The 10,559-nt window shown below is 41.8% G+C and overlaps 1 protein-coding gene across 3 annotated transcripts in view; it reads right to left on the minus strand.

Moving 5' to 3' along the window:
- Positions 1-10,165, minus strand: part of ARHGAP11A (Rho GTPase activating protein 11A) — a 35,231-nt gene extending 25,066 nt beyond the window's left edge. The window contains exons 1-4 of one of the 3 annotated variants that reach the window (XM_011989127.1): positions 8,871-8,971; positions 7,779-8,319; positions 3,542-3,612; positions 445-541 (exon numbers count right to left, since the gene is read on the minus strand). In XM_011989127.1, the coding sequence (XP_011844517.1) occupies positions 445-541; positions 3,542-3,612; positions 7,779-7,907 (297 nt within the window). In that variant the 5' untranslated portion in view covers positions 7,908-8,319; positions 8,871-8,971. Of the gene's footprint in view, positions 1-444; positions 542-3,541; positions 3,613-7,778 lie in introns of all 3 variants that reach the window. The other 2 variants (XM_011989126.1, XM_011989128.1) reach the window with 2 other exon arrangements.
- Positions 10,166-10,559: the final 394 nt, after the last annotated feature.

Here is a 10,559-nt window from a genome sequence, read left to right on the forward strand (position 1 = left end):
ACCTGTAATCCCAGCACTTTGGGAGGCTGAGGTGGGTAGATCACCTGATGTCAGGAGTTTGAGACCAGCCTGGCCAACATGGTGAAACCCCATCTCTACTAAAAATACAAAAATTAGCTAAGTGTGGTGGTGGACGCCTGTAATCCCAGCTACTCGGGAGGCTGAGGCAGGAGAATCACTTGAACCCAGGAGGTGGAGGCTGCAGTGAACTGAGATTGCATCATCGCACTCCTGCCTGGGCAAAAAAAGAAAAACCCTGTCTAAAAAAAAAAAAAAAAAAAAAAAGAAATACTATACCATTTCTTTTGGGAAAAAAATTTTTCTGCCATGAAAAAAATGCAAATTCAATTTCTGTCAACTACTCATATTAATAGTTCTAAATATTTCAGAAACCAAATCAGAAAATGGTTCAAATGAAAAATTATAGTTCAACAATATGCTTACCTTTAGCGCTTTTAGGCGAATCACAGATCCTGATTTCCGAAAAAGCCCTTCAGTATGAATATGTTCTTCTAAAGATGTGCAAGCATCGACAAGAAAGCTGAAAGAGATGTTTTTTCAGTTGGCTAGATATACATCTTATCAAATCCTATTCCTCTGCTAACACACATGAGCAGGCCAAGCACTACATACCTTTCAGAAGCTCTAAAGTCACAAATCTCTGTAGTCTTTGAGATAAAATGTTACTTTTAGTTGTCTACTTGCTTCCCAAATTCTTTTCCAATGCCCATCTTTTCACTCATAACAACTCCAATGTGCACACTAAATTTTACCTCAATCCTACTTCATTTCTGTTTCCCTTCAGGACATAAGACATGTCTTTTTTTTACTGCCTCTACTTCTTCATATCTTGGTCTCCACTCACCCCTCTCCAATCATTCTCATACCTCATAACTCCAAAGCAATAGCTGTCTTCAAGCTCACTAACAGCCTCTGCCTTGCCAAATCCATGGTCAGTATGTTGTCCTCATATTGCTTGATGTATCACCATCTGACACACCTGACCCCTTCCCTGTTCATCTCAAAAATACCTTTTCACTACTCTGTTACTTTCCTGCTGTCTCCCTGACTGCTCCTTCTCAAACTCCTTTTCTCATTCCTCTCATGCCAGACCTCTACATGCTGGAACAACCCAGGGCTCCATCCAACACCTTCCTCTTTTGTCTACCATCTCTCCATGGGTGACCTTCTCATCTCCTATGTTACCCAAAAACAGGGCGACGTTCTTTTTTTCCTCACCCCAACATCATCCCTCAGAAAAGTAGGACCTCTCCCAGTCCTCATAAGCCTTTTCATATTAAGGGGAATGTGCCCAATTTCTTTATTTTGAACAATAATCTCAATCAATGTTGGCTTTAGATACCTAGATACTGAACAGCTGGCACCCACAAATTAGAATGAATATCAGCTACAAACAACTGACACAGCTGTACTGGTGCAGTGGCTGAATGTCAGCATTATTTACAGACGGTAACTGACAAAACAGTCTTTTAATTAAATAAAAAGTAGGTAATGAAATTACAATGAAGATTTAGTCATTATTCCTGGGAATATGACTTTGCAATTCCAGACACTGAAAATCTGGTTTTTTTTTTTAAATTTTTTTCTTTCAGTTTTTATTTTGAGACAGGGTCTTGCTGTGTCACCCAGGCTGGAGTGATGCAATCACTGCTCACTGCAACCTTTGCCTCCTGGGCACAAGTGATCCCACCTCAGCCTCCTGACTAGCTGGGACTATAGGCACACATCACTACGCCCAGCTAATTTTTCTATTTTTTGTAGAGACAAGGTTTCACCATGTTGCCCAGGCTGGTCTTGAACTCCTGAGCTCAAGCAATCCACCACCTGGGATTCCCTAAGTGCTGGGATAACAGGCACGAGCTCCTGTGCCCAGCCTGTTGAAAATCATTATAGGTGCTTATTATAGGAAAATCAAGCCTTTCATAGGTCATTTACAGAGCATAATGGTTAAGCGGTTACCTAAGAAGACTATGAATCTACACCTATAGGATGAATGGGGGGAAACTGTCCTAAGGCAACAAGGTGTTCAATAATTGCTTTTGGATGACATGTTGATTAAAACCTAGATTATTGGTCTATAATAGCCAAAAGGAACCCTACTTTAGATGGAGGGGAAATGAATTAAGAGATAAATTTCATCATATGCATTTTTAAATTATATTCTTAAAACATAAACTTTCCTAGTAATTTCTGATGCAGTTAGAATAGGCCAGCACAGTGGTGCACACCTGTAATCCCAGCACTTTGGGAGGCTGAGGTGGGTAGATCACCTGATGTCAGGAGTTTGAGACCAGCCTGGCCAACATGGTGAAACCCCATCTCTACTAAAAATACAAAAATTAGCTAAGTGTGGTGGTGGACACCTGTAATCCCAGCTACTCGGGAGGCTGAGGCAGAAGAATCACTTGAACCCAGGAGGTGGAGGTTGCAGTGAGCCGAGATCATGCCATTGCACTCCAGCCTGGGTGACAAGAGTGAAACTGTTTCAAAAAAAAAAAAAAAAAAAAAAAGTTATTTATAAATAGTAAGTGGTATAGAAAAGCTAAGTGATACATAATACATTTTCACAAATACTCTAATATCTTAGCTTAAATATTCTTTTATCCAATATTTCTTTTCAAGAGACAGGGTCTCACTCTGTTGCCAACGCTGGAGTGCAGTGGCAATGGTCATAGCTCACTGCAGCCTCAAACTCCTAGGGTCAAACAATCCTCTGCCTCAGCTTCAGGAGTAGCTGGGACTACAGGTGCACACCACCTTGCCCAGCTGAGTTTTCTTTAAAATTTTTTTATAGATGGAATCTTGCTTTGTTGCCCAGACTGGTCTCAAAATCCTGGGCTCAAGCGATCCTCCTGCCTCAGCCCTCAAAGTGCTGGGATTATAGGCATGAGCTACTATGCGTGGCCAATATTTTTTAAACAAACAAACAAAAAGTCAAAATTATTACTGAATTGGTAATTCAGTATATTACTTAATCTGAATTGTGGCAAAAGAATTCATGTAGAACTGAAAAGTGACTTTAACAGAACAAATTTTTTTTTTGGTGATTTCTAACATTTACTCATTACTGGACTTTAAAATCCAATCCTGGGAAGGGGTACAAATTATAAATTTAAAATATGTAAAAGTTAAAAAAATTTTTTTAACATTAGCTAATGAGAGATGAAATCATTTGCTGGTTTGAAACAAGCATGTTTTAATCAACTATTTCTTTTAAACTCTCTAAAACCAGTTTGAAATGTTTACTCTCTTCTTCATTTCCCTGGCTAGAAGGCTCACTGCAGCCTCCACCTCCTGGGCTCAAGCAATCCTCCCACCTCAGCCCCCTGAGTAGCTAGGACTACAGGTGTGCTCCACCCAGCTAATCTTTGAATCTTTTGCAACAAGGTCTCACCATGTTGCCCAGGCTGGTCTTGAGCTCCTGGACTCAAGTGAACTGCCCACCTTGGCCTCTCAAAATGTGGGAGTTACAGGCATGTGCCACTGTGCCCCGGCCTTCTTTATTTCAAACTCTGCTTACCTTGGAATGTGTCCATATTCTGGTACAGCAGAATGGGGCAGTGCATTAAAGGGTACTCCAAATATTTTACCCTAAAATGACAAATTCGGTTACTCTAACACAAATATTAGACATAATATCAGTTTTCTTACACTTTAGGCAAATTAAAGACCTCGGAAAATTAAAAAAAAATCAGAAATAAATGATAAATTGTCAATCAAGGAAAAAACAATCATTTCAAGTGCATTCGATAACAAATAATTACTATATTACACAGGATGTTAAGTGCTGGGAGTACAAAGATGGCCAAGATAATGTCATTCCCCTCAAATAATCTAGTAAACTCAAGTTTCCAATCTGATCATAAAAATTCAATTGGGTTAGTGCTTAGTAAATTCTTAAAACAGAATTTGGTCCAAAACACTAACATTTACCCCAAAAATACTATAGGTTCCTTTAATGACATTACAAATACTGACTATATACTTTCTTTTGCTCACCTTATAAACACACAAAAGACTAAGTTAACTGAAAAGCAAAACAGTAATTCCTATCATTCATTGAGTCTTCCTAAAATTATATCAGAAGAGGTTATTTTTATACCTAAACCATTTTCCACCCTCTATAGAAGAGTGCTTTTCAAACCATGCCCTGAGGTAAGCAAGGCAGGGGTGTGCAAATATTTAAGTCAAACTTCATTCAACTAGCTGGAAACCCATTTTTAAAACCTCACATTCAAATTTTAATACATTGAAGATCCCCAGAGTAAAGCTGTGTGTTGGTTAACTTGAATGTTTTTGCACACTGAAGAATAAAGAATCTGCCACTATCTTTGTGCGCACATTCGAACTTCTTAAAAATGTGTTGCTTTCCGGCCAGGCGCGGTGGCTCAAGCCTGTAATCCCAGCACTTTGGGAGGCCGAGACGGGCGGATCACAAGGTCAGGAGATCAAGACCATCCTGGCTAACACGGTGAAACCCCGTCTCTACTAAAAAATACAAAAACCTAGCCGGGCGAGGTGGCGGGCGTCTGTAGTCCCAGCTACTCGGGAGGCTGAGGCAGGAGAATGGCGTGAACCTGGGAGGCGGAGCTTGCAGTGAGCTGAGATCCGGCCACTGCACTCCAGTCTGGGCGACAAAGCGAGACTCTGTCTCAACAACAAAAAAAAAAAGTGTTGCTTTCCATAGCACTGAAAGGTAAATTCAAGCCTGTAAATGTCTGGTTATTCAAAATTAAGCGGGTATATAATCTCACGTGTTAATTTAGTTTACATGCATCTGCTCTGTGAATGCTGCTGAAGTACTTTTTTTTCGATATCACAAGTTATCAAGCAAGCAGCAGTGATGTTTTAAGACCATTAAATTTAACTTTATATTTACAATAAAAATCACTCAGCATTGTTAATGACACAACACAGCAACAAAATTTTACTAATTCCTTTTCAAGCGCCTGGCTCCAATTAATTTACAAACGTTTTAAGCTGAAAAGACAGTATGGTACAGTGAGTGCTTAAGAGAGTAGGCTCCTAAAGGCAAAAAAGCCAAGTGGTTTTTTTTTTTTTTTGGAGACGAAGTCTTGCTCTGTCGCCCAGGCTGGAGTCCAGTGGCACAACGCAATCTCAGCTCTCTGCAAGCTCCGCCGCCCGGGTTCACCCATTCTCCTGCCTCAGCCTCCGGAGTAGCTGGGACTACAGGCGCCCGCCACCACGCCCGGCTAATTTTTTTATATTTTTAGTAAAGACGGGGTTTCACCGTGTTAGCCAGGATGGTCTCGATCTCCTGACCTTGTGATCCACCCGCCTCAGCCCCCTAAAATGCTGGGATTACAGGCGTGAGCCACCGCGCCCGCAAAAATGCCAGGTTTTAAATCTTGACTCTTGTACTTATCAGCTGAGTGACCTGGATCAAATTAACGTTCTGTTCCTCGTATCCTCACACAGATCCTAAGTCATAGAGCTGTAGGAAGAATTAAATAAATTAAAATATACAAAACACTTGTATCAAGTATCTGACATAGAATAAGCTTTCAAAGCATATTTGTTAATACTATCATCATCATTTTAAGCTAAGCTATTTAAAAAATGTTAGGATGGGGACCCCCTTATTGGGTAAATCAGAATTTTCTTGATACTGTGCAACCAAACCAAATGTAAAAATAAACCAGATACTTAAGCTGGTAAGTCTGCTTCTGTTATATGTAACTAGAATTCAGCGTGTTTTCTTCCTTAAGTCTTACTATTTAGAATAACTGGCTTCACAAGTAACCACTATAATTTAATCTCATAAAATGTTTTTAAAACTTTATAGAATCTCACCTATAGTATCATTTTAAAAAAGATTTATAGTACTTTTCTTTACAAGCTCAAAAACTACAATTAGCTAACACACACAGTGGGCTAAAGAAATTGTTTTCAAACAAACTACCTATCCCATTAGATCTCATAACACAATGATCTTCTATATTGCTTCATTAAAATACTCTTGTGTTTCTAGCTGAATTTATATGGCATGATTACCAATTAGGAGACAGACCACTGATATGACAACTATCATTAGATGAAGAAGTGGCCTGTGACACGCACTGTGCTAGGCCTACATAAAGAGCTTCACTTTTTAAAAATCCCTAAACAATTCAAGGAGAAATACTACTGTTCCCACTTTATAGATCGAAAACTGAAGCTTAGGGAAATCAAATAAGCAGCCCAAGTTTACAGATGTAGTAGGGGTGGAACAGGACTCAAACTCAGGTCCTTCTGACTCTGAAAGCAGGCATCAGTTTTTCTTGTTAACGAGTGAAAAGGCCGGGCGTGGTGGCTCAGGCCGGGCGCGGTGGCTCACGCCTGTATCCCAGCACTTTGGGAGGCCGAGGCGGGGGAATCACGAGGTCAGGAGATCAACACCATCCTGGCTAACACTGTGAAAGCCCGTCTCTACTAAAAATACAAAAAATTAGCCGGGTGTGGTGGCGGGCGCCTGTCGTCCCAGCTACTCGGGAAGCTGAGGCAGGAGAATGGCATGAACCCGGGAGGCGGAGCTTGCAGTGAGCTGAGATTCGGCCACTGCACTCCAGCCTGGGCTACAGAGCGAGACTCCGTCTCAAAAAAAGAAAAGAAAGAAAGAAAAGGGGTGAAGGGGTGAAAAAAAGTCCATATACAAACTCTTCCATATACTTACAAAATCAGCTACAGATTGAGATCTTGGAAAGCCAGTTTTACAATCAGAAATCACTGTAGCTTTTTAAATATAAGTACATGTATTGCCATTAGTTTGCTACCAACAAAAATAACTTCTCCAAAGTTTATCAGCGACTAAGAGGTACACATATTAGTTTTGTTAGTGGTTTTCTTCTCCAAGCACTTTTTTAAAGAAACCATAAACTTTAGAGCAATGTATATTAAGAGCAATGTATATTAATGTATTAGCTTGTCTCCAAGTACTAGGAAGTGCCATACAAATTAGGCACATAAATTTAAAACAAAATGCTTTACATTCAGCTTATTTTTCACAATGGAATTCTTGATGATGTGGCAGAGTTATTAAAATCTCATTCAAAATCCCTTTACCTCAACCACCAAAACATCAACAACTTTTCAATTATTCCACTCTGGCTTCTCAATTTACTCAAAAAAAAAAATTGCTGTCTCAAAAGTATGACATGGCCAAGCAGCAAACTTATTTCTCAAATTGGTGAATATGCAGTTATCATTTGAAGCCTGTTTCTAATGTTCTGTCATACTTCTTCATCTACAGATTCTTCTAGAAAATGCATTGGTCTCCCTTGTCCCTCTACAACCTTACTCTAAAACAAGGGTGGAGGGGTAGAGTTTTTGTCCCTCCCAACGTACTACCTGTTCCAAATACAGTAAGCTGGCAATATCTGGAGACATTTTTAATTGTCACAACCGAGAGATGCTACCAGCATCTAGTGGGTAAAAGACAGACATCCCGTTCAACATCCCAATTCACAGAACAGCATTTCCTCTTCCCCTAACAAAAATTATCTAATCCAAAATGTCAATAGTGCTGAAGTTGGAAAATCCTGCAACTTTCTCTCAATGATCAAAAATCCTTAGGGGGAAAAAAAAACAACCACCACCAAGAAGGTCCCTTTTTAAATATCAGCAATCAGCCATCTGAACTGAATTACACACCTAACCATTCTTTGTGATAGAGTGAACATTTTAGCATGATCTGGTAATAAGCGATGATAAAGGGGTGCCCTTTCTTTTAAACCTAAATCCCTTTTCACAGAACTTACCCCTATTTCCGTGGCTGCTGTTTCGTGTCTCCTGCGGTCGCACTGCCCACGGACACCCTTCACCTTAATACCATAGAAGGCCCGCAGATGCTGCAACAGGGCCAACCTCACCAGCCTCTGATCCCACATTCCGGACACGTCGATCGCTCTCTGAGGCAGGACGCAGGTCCTGACCCTCGTTCGCCACCAAGTCTTCCAATTTCCAAACGCTCTCAAATCTGAACTCCGCTCCGCTGCCTTCCGGCCCCGTCTGGCACTCCTGCGGCCCCGAACCCCGGCCACTTCCACGGCTTTTCCTTGATCCTCACTTACATCCACTTACACAGACCCTCTTCTCTTAGCCCTTTGATCCAGCCACACCTCACTCTTTCTTCACTTACACCGACCTTCTTTCTGGTCACCCAATCCTTTCAGCTACTCACATAGACTTCGCTTCTTTTTGATTCTTTCCGTTTCTCGCCTATTGCCAGATTCTCACCACTTCCGGCTGCTTCCAACGATCCCCCTTCCTCCAAACCTTACTGTCCCCGTCTGGTTCGCTCTGAAATGTGAAGAGGACCCTTCTCGCTCCTCCAGCCCCAGCAGGCTCAACTAGGTGCTCGTCCCCGCCCCAGCCTGGCCGCCGGACCAGCCGGCTGCTCGGGCAACTCTTCCAGTCCCGGTGCCCGCCCGGGCTGGTCGCCGCAGTCACCCCGTCTCACAGGCTGCTCGTCCCCTCCCCCATCAGCCTGCCTCTAGCTCCCGGCCTGCACATCCCGGTGCGCTCACTGAAGCCAAGCCGTTAGCCTCATGCTTCCGCCCCCACCTCCTCCGCAGACACCCGGAGCCACGGCGGCCGTCACACCCGCAGTTTCAGCCCAGGCTCAAACTGCAGCGCCAAACAGCGCTCCACATATGATTGGTCCACTCCTCTTTTCAAAATCAGGACCCCGGAGGGTGGCCGACAGCTGCCTGTCTTGGTAGGTGCGGGGGAAGGGGTGTAACGGGCAAACCTAGCAAACATAAAAAGCAGGATGAGTTTCACTTGTTCCTTCAAGGTCAGTTTTTGGGGCGGGGGGAGTACTGTTTAAAGGATATTTAAATACACCTGACCTGCGCCTCAGACCATACACGGTATTTGAGGAAATGTAAAAGACACCTTGTTCCCGTTTTTTCCGAGCTCGGCTGTCGCTGAAGGACCTCTTACGAAGAAACTGTTCTACGGAACCCCAGGTGAGACAACTTGAGACAGGATTCATAAACGCTGATTTTAGTAACCCTTACCCACCGCCCTTGGTGGGAACTTCGGCTCTGTGAGAATTGGTCTTTGGGGGACTGATGGTGATGCTGAAATCTTGTTGCATAGGAAATTAAGTACAACAAAGAAGACCCGTCGTGAGAGGAGAATGCGGAAGAAATGAGAAGTCTACGGGAGGTGGCAGCTGCAGAAGCTTGGAGTTGGATTTGGAGTTAGGAGACCCGGAGAAGCCCAGCTTTCGGTTCAGACTGTTACCTTGTTGACTTGCACGACTGCAAACGCCCTGAGCTACTTTTGCATTCTGAAACATCAGCGATCCCATCAAAATACTCTGTTTCTTGGGATGTAAGAAACATCCCAAGGCGGGATTTAGAGCGGGAGATTTGGACTCGATTTAAATACAGACAATATAGTATGCATTTACTAACACCACGTCTCACCCCCACTAAACTCGGTAAGGGCAGCAACAGAACTTTATCTGCCATATGCACTCCTGTATTCCCATTACCAAATAGTGCCAGGGACTAAATGAATATTTGCCCAATGAATGAGTTTTAAGGAAGAAACGTTTGCATAAAATCATTTTGTTTCTTTTGGAGTTCAAGTCTTCGGGTATTTTACCCTTCCCAATCCAAAGAAAAGTCTCTGAGTGAAGAGATGGGAACAAAATGGAAGTTAAATATGTTGCTTTAAGAACTGTTTATTGAACTCCTGCTATATACTATAGAATGATGAGCAAAACCAGGGACAATTTCGGCCCTGGAAGAGGAAAAGCAGGCATGTATTTATCAAGTAATTACATTAATGGGGGTACTTACCAGTTGAGAGAAGTGCACTAAGGAAGGGAATACGATTCTGTGATAGGGTATAATAAAAGATCCTTGACCAGGGAGGGGAAACGTACCAGTGATTAACTGACCCGAAGAATCAGTATAAATTGACTTGGTAGAAAGTGTAGGTGGATGGCTGAGTGGGACCATCATTCAGGAAGCAAATGCCTGCAGAAAAAACCATCAATTTTAACAAGAAACGGTGTATCAGAGATGAAACTAAACCTATTCCTTGTCTTTTCTTCTTGCTTCAGACATAACTTTAAAAAATTGCTTACGCTGTCTTGAGCCTCATCTCTATCCCAAAGTCCACACTCTTCTGTGTTTTAGCCGTCTCAAATTTCCGTTTCTTAAAGACCCATGACTATCTTGAGTGTTGTGTCTTTTTCTACGTCGTAATCCTTTTTTAAAGCTGAGCTCTTTTTGTCTCCTTTCTCTTAAGATGAAAATATTGGTTCTTTTTTTTCTCCACACATGGAGGCAATGAAAATATTGGTTCTTAATATTAACATAATGCTTATTTGCTTCATCTACGTATATTCACAGGTATATAAAAACAATAACAATAATAGCAGTAATAGGATAAAGAACGACTAAAAACAGAATAACAATAGTGATATTGCTAATGTTAGACAGATAATGAAGTTTAACTTTGCACGTGCTTCCTTTTTTCTAAAACTGTGTCCAACTGGGGATGTACAGTCAAGATACTAT

Source organism: Mandrillus leucophaeus, unplaced genomic scaffold (genome assembly GCF_000951045.1).
Source record: "Mandrillus leucophaeus isolate KB7577 unplaced genomic scaffold, Mleu.le_1.0 Scaffold347, whole genome shotgun sequence".
In the NCBI taxonomy this organism is placed as follows: Eukaryota; Metazoa; Chordata; class Mammalia; order Primates; family Cercopithecidae; genus Mandrillus; species Mandrillus leucophaeus.